Source organism: Zophobas morio, unplaced genomic scaffold (genome assembly GCF_036711695.1).
Source record: "Zophobas morio isolate AGI-343-1 ecotype UQ-CSIRO unplaced genomic scaffold, CSIRO_AGI_Zmor_V1 ptg000011l, whole genome shotgun sequence".
Lineage (NCBI taxonomy): Eukaryota > Metazoa > Arthropoda > Insecta > Coleoptera > Tenebrionidae > Zophobas > Zophobas morio.
Window position 1 is genome coordinate 12,795,130 of NW_026972116.1, and position 24,122 is coordinate 12,819,251.

At 35.4% G+C, this 24,122-nt stretch overlaps 2 protein-coding genes across 4 annotated transcripts in view; one reads left to right on the top strand and one right to left on the bottom strand.

Annotated features, from left to right (window-relative positions):
• The first annotated feature begins 21 nt into the window (after positions 1-21).
• LOC135126964 (CAAX prenyl protease 1 homolog) lies at positions 22-1,612 on the top strand. The gene is made up of 2 exons (XM_064053225.1): positions 22-212; positions 259-1,612. Exons 1-2 carry the CDS (start codon positions 117-119, stop codon positions 1,450-1,452), a joined length of 1,290 nt encoding a protein of 429 aa, XP_063909295.1. The 5' UTR covers positions 22-116; the 3' UTR covers positions 1,453-1,612.
• LOC135126960 (syntaxin-binding protein 5) overlaps positions 1,601-24,122 on the bottom strand; it is a 220,811-nt gene continuing 198,289 nt past the window's right edge. Inside the window, exons 9-22 of one of the 3 annotated variants that reach the window (XM_064053219.1) lie at positions 23,217-23,511; positions 22,923-23,166; positions 22,740-22,868; positions 22,544-22,686; positions 22,116-22,329; positions 21,110-21,813; positions 12,371-12,495; positions 12,080-12,322; positions 7,004-7,210; positions 6,843-6,951; positions 6,268-6,354; positions 3,732-3,827; positions 3,561-3,685; positions 1,601-3,510 (exon numbers count right to left, since the gene is read on the bottom strand). In XM_064053219.1, coding sequence (XP_063909289.1) covers positions 3,257-3,510; positions 3,561-3,685; positions 3,732-3,827; positions 6,268-6,354; positions 6,843-6,951; positions 7,004-7,210; positions 12,080-12,322; positions 12,371-12,495; positions 21,110-21,813; positions 22,116-22,329; positions 22,544-22,686; positions 22,740-22,868; positions 22,923-23,166; positions 23,217-23,511 — 2,975 coding nt within the window. In that variant the 3' untranslated portion in view covers positions 1,601-3,256. Of the gene's footprint in view, positions 3,511-3,560; positions 3,686-3,731; positions 3,828-6,267; positions 6,355-6,842; positions 6,952-7,003; positions 7,211-12,079; positions 12,323-12,370; positions 12,496-20,206; positions 20,430-21,109; positions 21,814-22,115; positions 22,330-22,543; positions 22,687-22,739; positions 22,869-22,922; positions 23,167-23,216; positions 23,512-24,122 lie in introns of all 3 variants that reach the window. The other 2 variants (XM_064053220.1, XM_064053221.1) reach the window with 2 other exon arrangements.

Here is a 24,122-nt window from a genome sequence, read left to right on the forward strand (position 1 = left end):
TTCGCTGACATGTGTGACGTTTTTTACACTGTTTTACATTTGTCACCACGCACAGATACAGTATTGGGTAAAAGTTATGTTTGATTAATTATACAAGAGGTTGAGGAACAAATTTCATGATGATTACCTTAAGTGCAGATACCGTTAGACATGGAATTTTATTTTTCCTATGGACCGAGTATTTATGGGAACTCTACTTATCAATTAGACAAGTAAGTCAGTCGATTTGTAGAACACGTTTTCATGTTGATCTTGCAGTACAATAAAGCGTTGGCAACTACTGAGGTACCCCCAGAGTTGAAAAGCACTATGCCAAAAGAAACCTTTGATAAGGCGAGAGCGTACACGTTGGCAAAGAGCAAGTTTGGATTTTTTAAAGACACGTTTCTTACTGTACAATCGACGGTGATAATTCACTTTTCTATTCTGCCACAGCTTTGGAATTATGCAGAGTCAATTAACACGTATGGAGGTGAAGTGCTAACAAGTTGCCTTTGGTTGTTCATTTTGACCACCATTGTAACAATTGTTGATTTGCCTTTAACAATCTATAACACCTTTGTTCTTGAAGAACAGTTCGGTTTTAACAAACAGACTAGTGGATTTTTTATTTGGGATAAAATTAAGGCCTACATTTTGAGCCAAATTTTTACTATGATGATTGCTTCTGTTATTGTGGTTACTATCAAGAGTGGTGGGGAATACTTTTTCGTGTGGCTTTGGATAGTAGTGTGTGCAATATGTTTGGTTATGTACACTATTTATCCATCGCTGATTGCACCTTTGTTTGATAAGTACACACCTCTCCCAGAGGGGGAATTGCGCACCAAAATTGAGAATTTAGCTTCTCAGTTAAAGTTTCCTTTAACACAGTTGTATGTAGTGGAGGGTTCTAAAAGGTCTTCTCATAGCAATGCTTACTTTTATGGTTTTTTTAAATCTAAAAGAATTGTTTTGTTTGATACTTTGTTGGCGAAAGATGATGGTACAGGGTGTAACAATGATGAAATTTTGGCCGTTTTATCGCATGAATTAGGACATTGGCATTATAACCATATTACAAAGAACTTTTTGGCTTTACAAGTCAATTTGTTACTTTTGTTTGCCGGATTTTCGTATTTGTTTAAATATACGGTGCTTTATAACGCGTTAGGTTTTTACAATGGACGGCCTGTTCTTGTGGGGCTCTATATTGTGCTTCAATATGTCATGCTGCCATATAACGCATTTTTGAGTTTTATATTAACTTGTCTGTCTAGACGTTTCGAATTCCAAGCTGATTCTTTTGCAGTTGAGCTGGGTAAGGGTGACCACCTTGTCAGTTCTTTAGTGCAGTTAAACAAAGATAATTTAGGTTTTCCAATTTATGATTATCTTTATTCTTCGTGGCACCATTCTCATCCACCGTTGCTCGAACGCATAGATGTTATTAAAAATAAGAAAAAAGACTAAAAACTGTTGAACCAAAGTGTTTCATTTCAATTGTCTGGTTACATCCAAGTGTCTGAACTTTATACTACTTTTGTAATAGCATTTAGCATTTTCTTGTATTGATGTTTGTGATCAGTTATGTTTCATGATGTACAATAAAAAACGATAGTTTAAAAACAAACCTTCCTTTATTTATGGAACAATAATATAATTTTTGTGTCACTAAATAGCATTATAACAATTTAGAATGAATCCAATGCGAATGGAATGGAAATGAAAAATCTAAATAGAAGAGATAGTTTCTTCCAAAATGCTCCATCATGCTCTGACAGCAGAGCTTTCATTCTTCCGGTACTCAACATTGTTCCCTCTTTACAAATAGAATATGCATACAAGGTAACATTAAATAAAATATATAGAAATAGAAACAATTTCGCCTTATCTACAGTGTTTGCTTAACCAAAAATCAAAATTGTAGCTACAAGCAGATTGAGATGGGCCTGGACTGTGAAAATAATTTTCAGCGATATTATAAAAGTTTTCCCAAAATTCTGGATGCCCATGTGGGACCCAGCACAATCTGTACAAAATACAGAGATATTAGTACAAGATTTTTGTCACTAACCGAATGTTCTATGGCAACAACCATTCTACCATCTACAAACATATATGTCACATCTCTTATTTGATTTCGTGAGATTATAGGTACATTTGGCATTATCATTATTAATGGAGAAGTAGGAAGACATGAAATAATTTACAAAAGTTAAGAAGCACACAATCAAATCGCAGCGTTAACATTTGCCGTCTGGCTCAAGTGCCAAAATGAGAAGAAGCCAATCCAAAGGACAAGTGATAACACTGAAATTGAATATACCTGTGAGAAATCAACTGGGCCTGAAAGAGATAAGGAAACATACAGCTTATTGTCTTCCAAATACCTAACATTTTTAACAGGTAAAAGAAACAATTTCAGTAGGTATACGTATTTACATTCACTACTGGCGCCTATTCTAATTGTATGTACAAGTTCTTGAATTAAATTTAAGACAATTAATTGTAACGAGGTCAGCTGACTAGTGAATAATATATAAGTAACAACGAAAGTTTGAAAACAAAAAAGTACAAAATCAACGAAAAATATTAAGTTTAGTCGATTAAGGTCTACTCTACAAGGATCTGAATATGATATATGACTTAGATTTACTTTCTTTATTTGAAAGGTGGTAACCACCAGAAAGCACGATTCGCAGTATATGCACCACAATTTTTATAATTCTTTTAAAAAAATAGTATTTCTTTTACATAACTGCTACACTGTCAGTTGCGTAAAAAGCTTTGGAGCTTACTTAAGTCTGATATTAATTCCTGATATGACGAAAATGAAGATACCTACAAAAGTGACCTGCGCTTTTCGGTACTTACCCCTTTTAAATACTCCTAAAATAATAAAGTAGCAAAGGTACAAACTTGCTACGTTTTCATTAAAAACCTACATTAACACATTTTCAAGTTACATACAATTGTATGAATTATATATTCTGGGTGCGAAAACCATGTGCTCTTCTTTAAACAGTATTAAATGATAATACAAGTTAATCTATCCTCAGGCAGAATAGAATATCACAATTCGCGTTAAGTTTAAGAATTTATAGCACGGCAGCAAGTGACAGTCGATCAAGATAACCCAAACTCACTGAATCGCATTTACACACTACATCCAGCACCTTCTTCCAATTTATTGATCAACCGTCATTTTCTGCCTCATCTATTGACTATAGGACTAGTCTAGAACGGAAAACTGTACAATAAACATGTAAACACTTCACAATTGGTACCATTTCTTGTCTTTGTACTTGAGCATGAGATCGTGGCTCGACGACTGGAAGTTTTCCGCTTCGGCTCGCATCCTTTCGGCTCTATCTTCAAGCTGACTTAGTTTCTCGCCTCTTTCTATCATTAATTTGTGGGCTCTACTAATTTCGCTTGTGGCAGTCGTTGCTCTAGCACCCATCTCCTGAAGATTTCCTGGTATGTGTTTTGCCACAGATTTATTCGCTTTGCCGCTGGATTCCCCGACTGAAAATGGTTTAATTACGAGACGCTTGGCGATTGGTCAACTGTCTTACATAGCTCTTCTCTGTCTAAAGTACGCACTCCACCACCGAAGAGACCTTTAAAGAAACTTTCTTTGGGTGGTTCCGGCATGTCCAGTGGTAAAAATAGCTCGCCAATCAAATCCGTAAGATTTGAGCTAGAAATTTTGGTTTTCACCACGACGGAACGAGGTCAAAACTTACCAAAAGTCTGTACAAAGTGTAAACTTTTGTAGTTCAGACGGCGATGTTAAGTACAATCCGTGTCCCCTATTGCTGAAGCAAAATGTTCGAGCGATTCTAAAAGTTTTTAAAACTTGGTCAATTCGATTTACCTGACACTAGAAACTTAATGTAAATTAATAATTACAGTTTTCATCAATAAAGCTATTACTAATAAATGTGCGTCATGATCCATGAATGTTTGGCAAACGTTTTCCTTAAAAACCACACTAATGGGCATTGTAGGGTATGTTTTGTTTAATGGTGCAGTATTATTTACATGAACGGAACATTAGTTTAACGGTAGGGGTTTCTGGGTGATGCATAATAACACCAAAATCGCATTCAACTGAGAGCACTGGTTATAACATATTCAAGTTTGCTACGTTCAATAAATGTTATTTACGATTCACCAAATTAGAAACAAACAAGTAATCATGGGATGAGTTCTCAAAATAAATTTTTGGGGCTGTTCAGGTATTACGTCCGCATCAAATACACCATTCACAGTTATTTTACCACACAAATATAAAAAATCGGGTTGGGTCGTTATATCAAAAATTCACCACAAAGTTATCGACACACACAATATGCACTAATTCAACATGCATGTAAAAATCGGAGAAATTTTGTTGCAATTTTAAACGATTTGTTAAAATTGCATCGTTTAAAAATGTTAAGATATAAAAAAGCGATGGTCATGGACAATAAAGAATAAAAAAACAACGGATCATGCGATCATGCAACCAAAAAATATCGTATTTTTAAAAATTGTTTTAAGGGGCGCTGATTTAGGGCTAAAAACACCAGGTTGTGTTTATTTGGGTCGAACACAATCAAAAATTGGTGTTATTTTAAAACAGAGAACATTATCACATATGGGTTTTTAACTAAGTAGTAAATCTAAGATTTCAGAAAAAGTATTAGTGTGTAGTTTTATTTGAATCTCGTTTAAAAAAATCTATTAAAAACAATTGTTAGTTGTTTCTTGTTAATAATGGATTTAAAATAAAATTTAAAAGCGGTGCTGTCGATTTTCTTAAAAAATGTGGCAAAATGTTCTCATTCGCTAAAAATTTTAAATACCGACCAAAACAAATTTCAGATCAGATTAACTTGATGTGGAGTAGATATAAATTGGAGATTAGTGACCTAATTTAACTTACGCCGACAAAATCAAATTATAACTGCATTAGTAGTAGGAACATGGTGAAGCTGACGTCATTTTAAAATCAGCCACACATAATCAATATTCTGAATAGTGGAAAAACCGCGAAATTTAAATTTCGGACGTGCGTGATTGTAAGTAACTAATTACACATATTGGGTTCCACAAAACAAAACTATTACTCACTTGGTAATTTATTCAAGATAGTAATCACACGTATTAATAGTATGCTGGGGCCGTGAAATTGATAAGTTAATTACAAATTAAATGTAAAATGCACTTCGTATGAAAACAAACAAAAAATACCGTGAAGTTAATCGAATCTACAAATTTGTATTTAGTCAGTGCGTATCCAACAAAATTATAAAAATCGGAAAATGAAAATGGCTCCGTATCGCGGTGCAGGTGTCTTGGTAGAAAATAAAATGCAAAATGTCTGTGCATGCAAGTGTAATAAATAACCGCAAAATTATGGCTCAGTAATAATTAATGTATGTACAAAAATAAAAAATTGAATGTGAACATGAGGCTGCTTTTAATTCAGTTATTCGGTTAATAGTTGTAGTTATAATAACAAATTTTGAACGTAGGATTATATCTTTATGTTGGTATTTTTATACACTGTACAATAAGTGCGTATTTAAAATTAGCTTTATGATTAGTGATAATAATGACCAACGATTTATTAGTCAAATACATGCAACAATATTTATATTCACAACCATCCGACCATGCTCTTATCAAAATGCAGTGCTGTTGAAAGTGTGCATGGAAGCCATTTAATTAGTAAGTGATTGTGTGTTCGAAATTGTGTTTGTTTTGAATGTATTACAGTTATTTTACAGTTTGATACCTGTTTTATAAGGCTGATTATGTCTTTCGTATTGCACATTAATCAAATAAAACTGCATTTTAAAAGTCTTAATTATCTAATATGGATGAGTTTGGTGTCGTATGGTACGCATATTTATTCGTCATGTTTGACTTATAAAAAATAAATACGCATGAACCACAATCAGGACTTTAAATTCAACCAAACCAAATTTAGCTCATCTGTGTTTAGATGTTCTTATGAAAATCCGTGAATACTTACTTATGTGTGATTTCGCAAAGAATGTTACTTAAGTTAAGCAATCTACTTCTACGTTTCTGTATTCTATGGGTTATAGTCCGAGTATACCTTGAAAGTGGCTGTGAAGATAAATCCTTTTTCTAGAAGATTATAATACCTATTGCAGTTATTTTCATAGAACATCTAAATCTTTCTGTGCCGATTAAAACTGACGTCCTGATTTTATTCTTAATATAATAACTTATTAAGTATCGAACATGGCCTTGTGAATAACTTACTGGTCAGTATCCTCGTTAACAATGAGTTGTTGTCCCCAAATGGATAACATTGGGTCTACAATGCCTTTGTTAGATTGTGTCTGGAAACTAGCATAGCAAGGTAGATTAGAAGCAAACTAGGGCGAACAGAATTACAGATCGAAGATCGGTTATCCTAAGAATTTTTGCTGCTACAACAATTCAGTAGAGGTTGTGCTTTACATCAAATATTTATAGATAAGTACACAGGTTACATTAAAGTTTCTCTAATAACGCCGTAGAAATCTGTTTATGTTGGAATTCCTGTGAAGATTAGCTTACCCACCCGATAATCTCGTACATTATATACAGCAACCCCGTCAACACAATTACCGAGTGGGTGTAATCCTTATTGCACAGGTCCGTCTTAGCCCAACGATCATATAATCCGCACCTGTACAATAACATTCTCTCTAAACTTGAAATGGAAACTCTCATGCAATCAAGTCTGAGCATAAAGTAAAGGAAACAATGCTAACAATGGTGCTGCGCAGCTATCGTGTTTAGTTAGAAACAAGAGTATGAATAGTCGCGTCTCCACTCTTCCGACGACTTACCTAAGCTCCGACAACGGCAGAAAATCTATATCGATGAGCGGTCTTAAACTCGGCAGACTATACGATACCAAATGGCCGTTCGAAACGTAACACATTAAACACACGCTCTCTGAAACATGAACGATCAAATTATTCGAAATTGTGTCGTTTTGTGGTTTTACCCCTTAATGAGATCACCTCGGCTTTCACAACAAAGTCCGAGTCGGTTAATTGCTGACGATAGACGCAAGTTTGGGATGGCAATGCGACGACTCTCGCTTGTTTTTCACTTACGATCACAACGTACTGCCTGTCGTTGAACGAGTCGCCTCTGTTTTGTTGATCACTGAGGGTTGGGCTCATCCGATTCTGGTTTTTAGTTGGGGTTTCTAGGGTAAGGACACATAGTTCATAGTAAAATTGGAACACGGTTATGAGGGCTGAGTTAACTGTGCTTAAGTTTTAATCAGTCTTTACTTAATTGTGTTTATCAAATTTTTTATCTAATCTGAAAATCTTTGCAATTATCGTCGGATTGACTGTTTCTCTGCATGTGATTTTTAACCAATAATCTGAGAACGTAGCCTACTTCAATTAAGTTAGATAATACTAATCCAACTTCAACTTATTTTATTTTATTTCAACTTCATGTTTTTGTCAGATTTTAATGTTTCGATAATAAAACAATATAGTTATTTATGTGGCAATAAAGAGCGTCTCGAGCATTAGCAATTTTAACGAGTGTCCAATTCGCCATTCCACAGTTCATGGAACAGGAAAATACAGATTCCCTGTTTCCGTCTGTTCGTCTAAATTTCAATTTTTAGGTGGTACTTACCGAAACTACCCCACCGATTAATCAGAATTTTTATTTTAAGTTCATACACACATTCTAACTAAAAAAGTGATGACCTCATTCCAAAATACTCTTTGGGTCATTCAATTTTACAGCAAACATGTATAAAGAGCTCCTCTAAATTTCTGGAGATGCTAACATTGAATAATATGAGATTTATGGAATGACTAAGTAAAATATATTGTTCATTCTTTTCAGAAAGTTAAAGACGTCATTGCAAAAAATTATTAATAAATTTTGGTAACGATTATTCGGGATTTAAATTTAAAAATTAATAGATGAAGCGATGTAGTATATAATATTTTTATCAAAATCATTGCTTGTCCTTGTTCCTTGTTCACATTAAAACACATCATAATTACCAAGTTAATTCTTCAACTTTGAAGTTTAATTTTTTCAAAAATTTGGTTTAGGGATTTTTTAAACCATTTTTAGGGTTCTTCAGAGCCTTTTTAACAACGAGCAGCTTAGACGTAATTTTTTCATCACTCTGTACAATTGTCAAATTTCAAAAAATTATATATCAAGTTAGTTTTGGAAAATCTGTCATTGCGCTTTCTATGCGAATTTGCCGCTTCATTGAGGTGGGTATCAGTCAAATGCATCAGTTGGTTGCCTATCCATCAGGCAGCAAACATAAGAAAATTTGGTTATAGCTGACTTTTGTGTAGCCCTCTGGCTACAAACGGTGCATCAGAAGAAACCATGCATTTCTCTCCTTCGATGTATAATCTACTATTATTGTTTGTAAATTCACAGTTCATGTTGGGATTTTAATCGTTACTGGTTCTAACACATTTTAACAGTCATTAGATTGTACAGATAAAGCACTTGCTAGGAGATTTCATGAAATTCACTTAGTCAGGACTCATTCTTTTTTTATTAAGTTATAAATAAGGTTTCTGGATTCTTATACTTACGTGTTACAATATAACACTTCTTAATTCCTCACACAAGGTTGCTAATTGTTGATTTATGGCGGTTAAATCAACCTAACATGGTCCTACTCTGGGAAAAGGACCATGGAAAGGGACGGGGGGATTAAATTTTAGCCCTTAGGCAGTTATCATCATTACATCATCGAGACATATTTCTCGCGACATTGGAAATTACGTTACCGAGACGTAATTTTCGGGACGAGGGATGCATTTTGTGTTTATTTATTATGTGTTTGTTTGGGATAAGCTGGGGGCAATTCAGAATATATACTCTCAAAGCAAATTGTTTTAAGTAACTAGTCACTTGGATCAAGACATAGTTTACTTAACATTCTTTGTTGGAACCATTGATAAAGTGTGGCATAATTTAATATCATGTAAATTCTTTGTTTGAATCGTTGATAAAGTGTGGCAAATATTAACCTGATGTAATTTTGTTAGCTTTGCAATTTTTCACCTCATGCGATTTTTCTCTAGGTCACAATTTTAGGCTCGGTAATTTTGTTTGCTGCATAATTTAAATTGAACGTAAATTTTCATACTCTGCAGTTCCTAACCTATGTTTTGTCTGCACAAGTTTTACTTCACACCAGACCTTTTTTGTTTTTATAAATTTTTACTATTTATATCTACCACGTAAATATTTTGTTGATTAGTGCTTCCATCATCTAAATTGTCTGATGTCCAATCTTAATCTCAGATAAGAATTCTTTGCTGTTTAAAATTTCGCGAGAGTGTATGGCAAATTTAAATGTTGTTTATTGATCTTTTGAAACTTTAACACTTGTTCAGTTGTAGTTTAATATCAGTCATTGAAAGTGACCATTTAAATGGAATTGGGGTAAATAGCACAGAAACACGTGGCAGAAGAGGAGGGCGCGGTTCCTAGTCGAGCTGGCGGGATTTATCGCGCCATCTGCACAAAAGACGCGGATCTTGAATAGAAGTCAGCGGAGCGGTCGGAATATGTGACGCTCGCGGCTTGGGCCATTCGCCGGGATTTCCAACAACGAGTAACGGCCTGTTAGCGCGGCACTTTTCTTCGTTAGATAGAGGGGTGCTGGGCGGCATGTGCTTGCCGATAGAGTAGAATCATTGTCGTGGTGGGAAAACAGCCACAACCAGGAGCCCCAAACTCCGCTCATGCTACAACGCCACCTATGAGTAATTTTGCTGTGCTCTAGAATGAAATTGATCTAGTTATACCGCTGTCACTGTACGCCCTGCTGCATGTTTTTTTTTGTTAAAATTTTGTGTTCTTGTTGACTGCCATAATTTTAAGTTTGCCGCCATACGTCCGTAATAACTTGTGTATTTGCATCCAGTTACTTTAATTCAGATTTTTCTTTCCTTTTTTATTAAATTAATTACGTTTACTTCGATTTCATTCCAAGTTAGGCAAGTTTTTTTTGTTGCTGAGAACTAAGAGGTCTTCAACCAGCGCAACTTAAATATCAATTAGATAAATCAAAAAACCTTAAAAATTAGCCAGACTTTTCCAATTCATGAAACAATTTTTAAGTTTTTTGTTATATTATAAAATTAAGAAAATTGTGGATGAAAACAAGATACTTCCTCAATTATTTTGAATAATGGAAGTCTAGTTAATTTTATGTATCCAACACTAAATCGTAAAATATTGAAAATAAAAATTAAATTTTGAAGGGCTATATTTTATATATTTGGGCCCAAGAATTTTTTAAATTATTTTTTCTTTGTTCCATAAACATAAACAGTCTTCAACAACGTGTCGTAGAGTTGATATGCCATTTTTTCAGCACCCTGTATATACAAAACTGTTATTAATTTACACATTGCGATTTGAAATTTAAATTTCGCACTGAGAGAAAAAAAATGCCACAAAACGGCAATAACGCAGGCGACCACCCATGTAAGCTCCAGAGCGTTTAGGGAATTTGTCAGACACTCTTTAGGTTGGCAATGGTTAGGGGTTGGTAATACAGGCAAGTATAATTTTTTGAAAGCGCCCTCACTTCCTGATTTTAGCGCTTCACTTGATTTGTTGTGCTAATGTAAACACGTGTTAAAAATGAGTGTAGGTTAAATTCAGTTTGTAATTTCATAAAAGGGCAATTGTTTAAACAAAAATGAATCGCAATCGACGCCACAGGCTTCAACCAGTGTAATTAATGCAGTGTTGGTTTATTAATGATTTTATACTTTGTCTAACCCACTTGATTTTGGTTTTGAGCGTATTCAATATTTGCCAGTTGTGTTGATTTTCATATGCGCTTTGTTTATGTAATGTGGGATCTACTTTCGGTCTATGACGATGTAAATAATTTTGAGTTTTTGATTAACTTGAATTAATGAGAATTTAACATCATGTAAATTTTTATTGCGGCATAATTCAATAACCGAAATAAACGCACTCATTTTATTATTGTCAAAATTGGCGATTTTAACTCGAACCGAAATAAACGTACAAATTGAGAACTTTTCTTTCCTTGGCGGTTTCATGCGAATGTTTATCTGCAATACCGGATTTTGAAGTAAGCCTTAAAATTATGAGGTTTAAAACCCACAGCACGTATTGTGGCTGCGGTTAGGGCAAATGGACACGAGAAGACGCCGTTTTCGCTACACCTCCTCACGTTGCGCACTTTGTTTTTCACTTAATTTTGTTTGTTGTTCATATTTAAATTTGCTGCCACATTATAGTAATAACCTGTATACTACCATCCAGTTACACTAATGGTGACTTTTCTGTGCGTTTTTAAATTTGTGATATTTAAATATTTGATCACAAAATTTTTAACTTATGAAAAATACAGTATAGAGTGCTCTAAGTTGGAACTGTTTCTTTTTTCAGTTTGAAAGTAACAATATTTTTTATTAATCTTTATTCTTTGATTAAAGTAACGAAAAAACATTTGCAAATGTGTAGTCATTTTTTTTAACATTACCATATTGTGTGGATCACCAAATTTCAATTTTCTTTTATAATTGAAACGGAAACAGGGACATTAGAAACGTACTATTAACGTATAATTGCAATTTCGACAAGGAGGAAAAAATTAACATATCTTGATGAGAATCATGTATAGACAGACACTCGGCAAAGAAAGAATTAGAAATTTTCAAAATTACAATTTATCCTGTGGTGAATTAAAACATGAGAACAGTTAACAATACATAATTGTAAATTCTTAAATATCTTCGAAAGTTTAGACATTCAGGTTCGATCCTGCATTCGGTTTTCTTTACCCTGGTCGGGAGGAAGGTGGTGGGGGCAGTCGCAGGTAGGGTACAGCTTAGAAACTAATTAATAAGTAGGCTATTTCAGTCTTACAAGATGATAGTGTAGAGTGTAGATGTTGAAACCCATAGACAGTTTATTGCAATTCTCGGTGTCGTGGGAAAAAGTGTGTTAATGTTAGTAATCGTTAAAAAAGTTACCAGTCACACAAAATAAACTGATTTTTTTTTTAAATTTGACTTACTCTCTCGTTTGTCTCGATTATCGTCCCTCCACGACTCGTAGGCGTTCGGTATGAGAGATCCGTTGTAATCCAGGAAGGACATATGCAAAATCGCTCCTTTCAGTCTAAAGATAGTAACTCCAACAAGCGACACAACAACAGGTTGAGATGATCTGCTGTCCGAATCCGGTGGGGCGATCAGTATAGTCAACACTGATCCCAAACTTGTGCCGACCCATAAGGTCGGCATTACAACTGTGGGTTCTGAAAAGGCGTGTTACTATTCTGTTTTCACATTTGTGTGCCTATCACCTGATTTCTTTGCGAAAGAATCGGCAAACACCAGACACTGTATTGCCTCAGAGGTGATATTCTCTAGTGAGCTCATGGAACTTGATCTTGATCTTGAAAACGAACTATCCAGCTTGTCTACGCGGCCCATAAGCATATTTTACTATTAGTTATTGAAATTGTGAGAAGGTGCAAGGTGGGAATAAACAATGCACTACTCATGCGCTCACAAGCAGAATCATTCCAGAAAAATGCGCCTTCACTTACAAAGAATTTTACATTGTATAACACACTGTCTCTTATTCTTACAAAAGAATTCTTCATGAATGAAGACCGTTTTTTAAGAGATTGTAATTTAAAACTTGTTTAAATGAAGATAATTTAATTAGAAAATTTAAAATAATCTAGCACTGAGTTGTTTAAAATCGTGTTTTACTAACAAAAATGTTCTGTTGTAAATATGCGGAATAACTTAATTTCACTTTTCGTATGTACGTACGTACTCGGGTATTTACAAAAAACATTTTGTGATTATTTAATTTATTTAAACGTTTTATTGAAAACGTTTTATTGAAAACGTTTTATTGAAACACTGAGTTATCCACTGACTTGCAGTACATACCACAAATATACACCTACGTATTTACAGTGGCATACAAAACGTTGAAGTCATGGTATTTGTAGTACATACGGTATTCCACATCGATCATGCAGAAGCTTTTAGCAATAGCAGTATAATATAACGAAGTAATATTACTTCTGGTAATAATTACCTTCAAAATACCAATCACCATAACATAACAAACACAAAACACGTATGCATGCTGTCAGTACGATTCCTAATTAAAAGAAACGACAAAATAATAAAAGAATAAGGCGTTGCAAGGCCTCATTTGGAAAATAGCTACAGTAGGACCGTCGTGCTAAATCGACAAATAGAGCCCAATTGTTCTACTTTTTGAATTATGCTTATTCTTAACACTTAATAAAAAAATGCATAGCTTTTATTACATTGTTATTCTGATTCGATATACCTGTTGTCGATTTGGCATGAAAACAAGCTATGCATTCGGCCGAGTGTAAAATTTAATTCCTCTCGAACACAACAACAATGTTCATAATATTCGCCAGTGAAATTTTAATACTTTGACCTATTTTAGGCAGGTATTATGATTCATAATTCTTTGCGACAACCGTAATAAACCTAAGAAAGCGCTCGAATCCCCAAGAAACAGACAGACTCAACTGAAATGATGAATATTAATGAGAGTTTGATTAAATTTTACATTTTGGTGAAGCCATAATTAATCAGTTTAGTCGGAAATGGTGAGTTACAAGCTACGTATTCGACACAAGCGTTCGAAATCAAGACCATGCCATAGGCAGAAACATTTTTGTTTGTTTGACTGAAAGTACGAAACAAATCAACTTAAGGAGAACAAAGGAAAACGAGAGTGTACTGTGAATAATAACAAGACTTGCGAATCAGCACAAAATACACAAAATCGTCATAAAGCAAAACAAAATTTACAATATTATATATCGGATTTTTGAAACACTTTGAGCTCGTCATCTGTGATCAGAACTGTGCAATTAGTTGTTATTGGTTTTAATACTAATAAGACAACATCAATCAGTATTTGTGCAAATACGTGACACAAAGAGGCAACAAATTCCACAAAGACAATCTAGTAGAGAAAGATTTTTGTCGAAGAGACAGTTGAGAGCACAGAAGAGACACAAGATTTTTAATTTCAGGTAAGATAAAGTACAGGTTTGGATAGTACGAGTCACCTGATAATAACATGCTGTAATTAGAGAAAACGGAAAAGTCTTGATAAAATCAACGAAACACTGTGTTCGTAAAAATAAAACGTGAAACTATCAACACTGTAAGAAAATTGAAAGTGAAAGAATTCATCAAATCTACTTGTGAACATGAGACAAACTACAATGTGAAGTCAAAATCTACAACAAACTACATAAAATATAATATCTTAATTTCAAATAAATGTACTGCTATTGCTGTCATCTAACCTTTGATGCAGCTAAAGTAGCTAACGGAACTCAAACACTAAATTCTTACAACAACTGCATACGAACAAGAGATATTAAAAACGCTTCTACAAAGAATTTAATATCTCTAGAAAAACAAAAAGGAATTAAAAGAAAATTTTGAAAAATAGGAAAAGAATAAGTTATAAACTCGGGTCAAGTACAAGAGCCCAGATAAATTACTGTGATAGCGAGTAGAGAAACACATTTAGTTTTAACATGAAATGAGAAGAGTCAAACATTTCTAACAACTATACTGTATTTGCAGAAATAACTTGAAAACTTGTTCAATCTACAATGACAACATGACAAATGATGGAAAAGAATTTCAATTTAATTCTCCAAAACATATAATGGTTGATTTAGTTAAGTCTACCTGTTGGTCCAATGTTTGTAAAATTTGTAGTAAAACGTTAATACTTCACATAATTCTCGTTACATGAAGCGTCAACAGATTGACGCAACAGATGGTTAAATTAAATAGTGACAAGAGTGTCAGCAAGCACCCACTAAAATGATGAATGTTAAGTGTGTAAAGGTGATTTTTGCCGCCTCGAGTATACGTGTTCATTAGTATTCCACTTTCAGCTGCTGTTTGAAACGAATGTATTAACATTTTCTGTGACACACCGACGTCTCAACCAATCGATAAATTACAACGGGTTTGAAGTGTGCTGAAAAACTGTAGAAACGTAACAAAAACAAATTTTTTCCTCAAATAGTCCAACAGTAATTAATTTGCTGTATGAATAAGTGGAAGACCCCTTCATGTCTTATTACAACATTTTCTGCTTAGCTTTGATGGCTTGTAGTTTTAAGAAAATGAATGAAATTTCAAAGCTGTTTCAACACTATAAATTTTTATTATCTCCCTGTACCCAATTAAGTTTAATTTTGTCTCGACATCGTCTATTGCTTTCTGTAGGAAAATTCATACTTATACGAGGGTCATTACTGCAATTAAATTTTAGAATTTCCAGTGTTAGACAGATATTCCATTAGTTTCCGCTTCCCAGTTAATTCGTCATGCCTTTGAAAAGCAATAACTTTGACATTAAACTTTATGTTTTATAGAGAACAAATTAGTTTTGATTTGTTGATCTGTACTACAATTTATACTTTGGTCATTTGTGATTCAGTTACAGTTGTTCCTAATTAGTATCCCATAATGTAATTAATTACAACAGTGTCATTAACAGACAAACAGTTAAACAGTGGAATAATATTTCATTGTTTAGCATTTAATATTAGTTTTGATATAAATGCTTTAATTGAAATACAATTTTTATTAATACATTAATATTCATGTAACTTTTGTATAATCAAAATTAACTCTGTTCTACAAGCTATCAAACTAAGAAACTATTATCCAAAAACAAAGAAGTTGAATCGTCAGTTTAATTTTAGGACATTTTCAGTATTCAAGGGCAATGTTTCTTCTTAATAAGGAATTAAAAAAATGTATGCCCTATTTCCTCACTAAACACATAATAATAAAAACTCCGGATTTTGCCACAAGTCGTAAAAATATTTCGTCAACAACGTTAGTATCATCAGAATCAAAGTTGAAAGTTTCGATTTTATGATTGTGTGACTGATAATTCTTGAATAAATTAAATAAAAAATTAAGAATGAAATTTGACACAAATGCTTGAACAATTTGACTTCTATATTCAAGAAGCAACTGTGAAAAAAAGAAAATGTAATTCTGCAAAAACTCTTGAAATGAAAATGGAAATCGATGAAAGTCCAGGAACAATGTTAAATCATTTTTTTATAATTTCTTTAAACGCAACATGTGTCAGTTGAGTGTTGTTTACTGTGTTTCTCTTTGTAATGATGGCTTTAGTTGAAGTATTTAATGTTGTTGATACTATTAAGTATAAGGTAATATTAGCTGGAGATTTTAATGTCAAGTTTGATAAGCATGATCCACTAAAAGATAGGTTACTTGACTTTATGCATGGTTTTGGTCTTTATCCTATTGTAAATTTTCCAACCAGAAATGATGTTCGCCTGGATAATGTATTCACTAACTTAGAAGCAACACTATATAAAGTTAATCCTGTACATCCATGTTCGTCAGATCACACAGGTATTCGGTGTGAACTCCATTTTTGTATGAACACAGTAAATGTAACTTATAACAAAATTCGACCTTTAACATATGTAGGTCAAATACAATTGTATAGATACATATCTGGGGTTGACTGGAGTTTCATAGACTCCTATGACATTGACATAAATTCCAAGTTTTCTAAATTTATAGAAATAATTAGATATCATGTAGATATGTCATTTCCAACCCAATTGATTAAGATTACTGGAAACAAATATAAAATAAATTGGTTTGACGCAGAACTAGCAGAAATGCGCAATACACTGCAATATCTGGTAAATCTTGACAAAATACTAAAGTCTGAGGGGTCTAGGAAAGTAAAAAATAATTTTCGACAATTATATCGAGATAAAATCAAAACTAAAAAAATGTACTATAATGAAAAAGCTATTCTATCAGCTAGTAGCAAAAGCAAAGCAATGTGGAAGGTAATCGATCAATATCGGAATAAAACAAATAATGTAGATCATAATACCAATCATGTGATATCTTGTGATAATTTTAATAGTTTTTTTACTAATATAGCTTCCTATATTGTAGAGGAAGGAAAAACTAAGAACTCCAACTGTGATATTAACTTACAATCCAACTGTGATATGTCCTGTGATATATGTAATTTTTCTAGATATTCGTCTGTGAATTGTTTATCAAATGTAAATAGTTTCAATTTTGAACAAGTATCTTGTGTAAAGGTTCGGGAGGCAATTGAGAGTTTAAAAAATACAAACTCATGCGATATCTTTGAATTTAATATCAAAATTCTTAAATCTATTAAAAATATTATTATAAGTCCTTTGACTAAACTCATTAATTTATGTATTGTAAATTCAGTGTTTCCTGACTGTTTGAAAACAGCTGTTGTGATACCCATATACAAAAAAGGAAATAAGAACGATCCTTCCAATTACCGACCTATTGCGCTTCTCCCTATATTTGGAAAAATATTAGAAAGAATACTTCACAATCAACTTTACGATCATTTTGAGAGCAATAAATTATTTTGTGTAAGTCAGTATGGCTTTAGAAAAAACCGATCCACTACTGGAGCAGTTCAGGATCTAATTAAGTTTTTAACATCATGTTTTGAAGAAGAACAAATTGGCATAGTTTCATTCTTGGACTTGTCTAAAGCCTTTGATTGTGTTTCACATAATATCCTATTAAACAAAATGAGTGCATATAATATAGATCTCCGAAGTATAAATCTTATAAAATCGTATCTCAGCAACAGATCACAGGTTGTCAAGATAAATGACAAAATGTCCCACAGACTTTCAATAGAAAGAGGTGTGCCTCAAGGTTCCATCCTCGGCCCACTGCTATTTCTAGTGTTCATAAATGACTTACCGAATCACTTAAATTCGAACTCAGTTCTTTATGCCGATGATACAACCTTAATGAATAAAGCAACCTCTTTACCAACTGTTGTCCATTTGAGTAAAAACACATATTCGAAAGCTTGGAACTGGTTTCATAGGAATGAATTATGCTTGAATTTCGATAAATCTGTAAATATGCTCTTTACCTTAAAAAAGGTAGATAATAATAATTATGACGACTCAGTAAAATTTCTAGGATTATATATTGACTCGAAGTTGAATTGGGGTATTCACGGCGAAATGATTGCTAGCAAAATGTCAAAAGGAATATTTCTTTTACGAAATCTAAAAGATCGAGTACCACCTAAAATACTGCGGGTAGCGTATTTTGCACTTTGTGAATCACATATTATGTATGGGAATCAGATTTGGGGACATTCTGTTATAAGACATCGCATCTTTGGTTTGCAACGTAGGGCAATCAGGATAATTGCTGGGCTCAAATATAGGGAGAATTGCAAAATGGCTTACACTGAACTTAGTATACTCACATTTCCATGTTTATATATTCTCAATTGTCTTTTGGATGTTAGGAGAAATATGGTAGCTTATAAATATCATGGCGACGTACACAATCATAATACTCGTCAGAAAGATCTTCTTTACACGAAAAGATTAAGAGTAAGTAAATCGAGAACAGGACTTGACTATTATGGTATAAAGTTTTATAATAAATTACCTGTTGCTGTTCAAAAACTAGATTTAACAACCTTTAAAGATACTGTAAAGTCATTTTTAATATCTAAAGCTTACTATGACACTAGTGAATTTTTATTAGATCCTACTGTTGTTTTCATGTAGTGTTCTCAATTATGTAAACTTGACATGTACAAAGCTGTATAGCATTATATGTACCAATAAAAATTATTATTATTATTATTATTATTTAATTATTAATGTGAACGTTAAAATAGACTTATTTTAAAAGGTTAGTAAATATATTTAGTTCAGATAGGTGTAATGAATTTTCTTTAAAATGTCTACATACACTAGTCCTTTGAACAGATAAACCATTGAACGAAACAAAACACTGGAATAATATTTTAGCATTTAGCATTTAATGTTAGTGAAAATTTACGTTTATCCGTTGTGGTTTACTTTAATATTTATGCAGCTTTTGTATAATCGAAATACAGGGCTTTCATTAATAATAAGTGTAACATCCAAGTGGGTGCCGCTTCTTTTGGAGTGTGTAACTACAGCTATTTCCATGGCAACGAGATTACGTATTCACTAGATTAATCAAAGCATTAAAAATGTCTACCATTATTAAGAAGTGGCAAATTTGCAACATTTTTAAATTTCATAGGTCACTGAATGTACGAGACATTTATGAAATCCCTGCATAAATCCCAGTGACTATTAATGCTTGAGATTTTTTTGTCGGGTTGGCCACATATTTAAAATCTTATGATAACATACCTGAAATTGAAATTTTGGGCACTAATTCAGTCGCTGTCATCTTCTTATTGGTTTTTTAGTAGGCGCGCCTATGTCAAAATTGGCAGCTGTGAATTGACAATAACTCAGAACTGCCAACACAAAAATTTGCTTCAATCATTAATAGTCTCCCGTATTATCAAGATTTCATTCGGTGTTCTAACTACCAAACTAGGATGCTATTATTCAAAAACAAAGATACTGAAGTATCACTTTAATTTTAGGAAAGTTTCAATATTGCTATGCTACTGTTTGCGTTAATAAAGAATTAAAAAAATGCATGCATTAGTACCCCCCTGAACACAAAAGAATAAAAATAATATCCATTAAAAAACATGTTTCGTTGACGTCACAAATCAAACAATTTTAAAGTTGCTCCTGGAATGTAACCAGTGTAAAAACTGAATTGTCTTGTTTAAGCGTTTTTGTCAATTTTATTTCTGAATTTTTTGTCGGCTGTTAAAGTGACGGCTGGCTTTACACATCCGCACCGCAAAAAAGATGAACCGAAATTTCAATTGCTTTATTTATTAAATTTCCACGTCGCAATTTAGTCGTTGTCACTACGTAGTTTTTCCGTTGCGTCAATTTGCCAACGTGGGTACTTTTATGCGAAATGGCATGAATACTTGAAAGAAAAATTAATAAAAATGATGTGTTCTGGGCAAACGCGTGGTCCGCTTTAATCGGTTCATATGAGAACGATATAAAAAAGAAAAACAATAAAACAAATACATTATGAGTCGATACTCAAGACGAACAAAAATACGTAAAAAGAAAGAAGGAAAGAGAGCAGCATGTGAAATGTGAACTGTCTATAATAATAAGTGACGTATTGTTAGTGAAGGCTGGTGACTGTACTACCAAAACTGCAATATTGGCGAGCGACCATCAGCTGTTGTCGCTGGGCAGTGGGCGCAGTGGGACAGGGAAAGTGGCTGCCACAGTCCTCTGAGTAGCTAGCCGTGGACAGGCACTTGTGTAGTTTGCGAGTACCTTGCGATCGAGAGCGACGGGGAGGATCTGGGCGCGCTCGACCTGTGCTGGAGACGGGACACGTCGAGGCCGGGCTGCACACGCCGTTTATCTACCCAAACCCAGCACTTACTCTCCGAGACAAGAATAAGAAAGGAGTTGCGAGACCGGCAAAGGCATCTTTCGCGAAAGAACATCGTGTCGGAGATGCGATGGCCGGCTTCGCGAGATCAAGTAAAAACGGTGGAGCATGAAGTGAATCTAGACGAGTACAAGCAGCGCATCCCGCTCTAGGGGTTGGCGTGAGCTAAGCACTATCGGAGGGCAGGGACTACGCTAGACTACGTCTCCTACCCAGTATATCGAAGCAGCTGCCGTCCTCGTCCTTCAACACAAACCAAAGCCACTGTGAACAAAGTCACAAACCCACCAATGCCCGCTGAAATAAAGCGTTAGTCATCAAATACAGACACGTTCACGGTGGGACGTGTGGTTAACAAAACAAGTAAAGCAACTCAGCAAATAAGCGATCAAATCAAACACAAACTGGTATCGTGGTGTAGGCTCGGTCGGCTAGTCTCTACCAAATATCGTTACTCGGCTAACTACTCACACATTCCTACCACTAATGTCAATGTAATAAGAGTTATATATATAGATTATGAGAAAAAACCATCCAGATACGCAGGCATATCTAAAGAATCGATCAAAATCGACGAGTTAATCGAGGTACGGGATCGGGGAAGGTCGTAAAAGGGCCACCTTCTAAAGGTGAGACAGAGTTGAAACTTACTGAAACGCCTCATCAGATTCCCGGTAAACGACGGCTGCGGGCTGACCACGCTCTCCTCCCTGTCTCTCAGATCTTTCAGAGACTGAACCTCAGGTCTCTGAAATTTGATATTTGGTACAGATAACAGTCTTTGGTCTCTCTTATCTGGGTTCTTTTTCTTTACGTGTCTTGGTGGTCTTACGGGACACCCGTCTTCGTCCACCAAGTCCAAGTTATCGGGTCTCATCGCGAAACCCACTTTTCTGCGATTATCGACTTCGTATTGGGTCCCTACCGAACCCACCAAGAAAGGTGTGTCGCTGTCTTCTCCCGGAGAAAACTGTATCTCGGCCGGAAATTCTTCGTATACGTCTTTTTGGTCCTCTTTACCAAGAGAAAGCGTCAGATCTATGACGCTCTGATTGTCTATAACCGTATTCTCGTCGGAATCCGGGGATGATTTACTATCGTCTAAATTGTCGGGTTCGGGCGATACGTCCGAGTAGAAAATCGAATTTCTTTTTTCCTTCAACGGATTCTTAATCTTAATGTCGACCTTTGATAACTGTCTCTTAAGGTTGAAACCCTTCCAGGTAGAGGATTTTCGGCGAGTGGCGGCTTGGGGGATCGGGACGGCTTTTTCCTCTTCTACAGCTTCGGAAGCTTGTTCGACAGGGGTGGGGCAGGGGCACAGGGAATAGGGACTTTCCGGGGATCTTCCCATCTACAGGCATGCACAGGCCCGGGTAAACAGAAAGCAGAGGTTTTCATCAGCAACTTATGGTAAACAGCAAAATAGGATAACTGTTAAGGTGCTGTCAAATGGCAGTGCAATCACGCCTATAGCTCAGAGAAAACTAACACTTCCTGGCGCATGTACTGTAACTGCACGGTATCTTAAACAGCAATTCTATATGGTTAATAGTCGGATTGTGATTCATGTGATGGCAGAAATGTGACCGTTATCGTATCGTCATGCCAATGAGTTGACGTGTTAGTGGTTTTAATTTTTATCATAATACTGACCTGGTCTATGCTAGGGCTGCGAGGCTGCCTATCGTCCCGATCCGGGTTCATTGGAAGAATGTCGGCGACGCTGGCCACGCCCTTCTTCGGACTCCTGGGGACTCTGGAGTATGGATCCTGGGCGCCGTACAGATCGGGACTGCCGACATTTAAAAGGCAAACTTTCTGTTCTACATCTATTATCACAATTCCCGCTTCGTTACCGTAAGCCATCCTGAAGAAATAAATACCCTGTTTTGCCTAAACCGAAATTAAAGCGGAAAAACAACAGCGCTCTTGAAACGAAAGCACACTTAATATGTTATGCAATGACGCATTTAGAGGGTAGTCGCTTAGGGCTGTTGTCTTTCCGTAAGACTTCCTAAATATAGCATCACAAAACGGTATTGTGCTACGAGCACGCACAATTCGTGACGTCTTAAACTTACAGTCCGTATGAACTATTTATTGTAAGCGCAGTAATATGGCTCGGAGGTTCTCCATTGTTCCAAGGGGTTAAACAAACTAATTGTGCTTGGAAACCGGGAAGTTTCTTTTGGGCACCGACACGAACCTTAAGCGTGGGTGTATCCTGCAAGTCAAGCCCGTCAAATCAAGCAATCATCTCAAACCGATCGAAAATACTTTTTTATTGTCGAGATCCAGCATATCTAGCCTATTTCCCGAGCCAGCCGATCCGGGTCCGGAAAATTGGCAATCCGGCGAAATTTCCCCTTCCTCAGGAACTTCGTAAACTATAGGAATCTCCAATACCTGCCAACATGCTATTTACAATGCAAATCCTCGGCGCTTCACCTAATCACGTACGGTAACTTCGTCGTTACTCTCCGACTTCTTATACGTGAATAAAATCACGTGGCTCGAAGCCCCCGCCACGCACAGCTTCCTCGACTCGGGACAAAGAGAGATAATCTCGATCGCGAACGGATCCTCCTCGTTATCCATCGATCTCGCCCTTTGTTTCTCGAAGATTTTCGCCGTTTTCAGCTTGTATAAGACCTGGAGAGTGCCGGCACTCCCGTCCCAGAACTTTATGCTCCCATCAGCGTGCCTGCAATCACCCCGTCGATTCAATTCGGCCGCCGATTAAGACAAACCTACCCTGTGAGGATAATTTCGCTGTAGCTGCAAGACTGGGCCGACCACGTACCGCCGCTGATCGGCCAGTCCATGTCGGAGAAACCTTGCCTTTTCGTCGCGCTCGCCCTACCGACCGAATAGAATGCTGGGATCAGATCGGCAGGGCAGTCCGCTAAGTAACTGACACACGTCACGGGCGACTCGTGAATGTCCATGGGGTATGGGTTCTCCAAGCAAGGAAATCCGGCCGTTTGTAAGTCCATTACTACTAAGTCGTTCTGAAGTAAAGCTATTATTGCGTAGGGTTCCTGCATTTCTGAAAAACACAATTCCTCGAAAACTAACAAGGACAGACTGCACAATAGAGTAGACGAAAGTATTACGAAAAGGACCGAAAAAACTGTTTAACTTTGAACATTCTGAAAGTTTTCGCACAATAAAAGGCTGGAGGCGGATTACTCGGGACCCGGATTGTCCCTTTGAGCGGAATTTCCATGTTACTGCTTAGTGGTCAGTATACTAAAAAACTAGTCAAAAAAAGTTTAGACAATACTTCTTTCGGCCTCTGAAGCGTGATATATCTGCATATCAAGGCGTATTCTTTTCATAAATCTTGGCGAGAAAAACTAGACCAACTTTTCTCAACACTTTGTTACGCAATTCCATTGGACAATAATTTGTAAGTAATTCGTGGTTCTAGCACTCGTTGAAAACAAGCGGTACGTGTATGAGACAAAAAGAAATTTATATTTTTCGATATACTAACCTGTGGGAAGGACATGGAAATTCACCTTAGAATACTTTCAGAAACTATACAAATTAATCTAACAATCCGAACAGACATTGAAAACATTTGTTTTTGTTTATTATTCTAATAAATAAAAAATGTAGGTATAGGAATGGGTTGAGCGTTTTCCGAAATGCTGG

What these genes read in the sequence shown, in the direction of transcription:
- LOC135126964 (XM_064053225.1), top strand. Translation starts at nt 117, where the DNA reads ATGATGATTACCTTAAGTGCAGATACCGTTAGACATGGAATTTTATTT. An exon ending in TCTACTTATCAATTAGACAA is followed by an intron (nt 213 to 258) that starts GTAAGTCAGTCG and finishes TTGATCTTGCAG; the next exon opens with TACAATAAAGCGTTGGCAAC.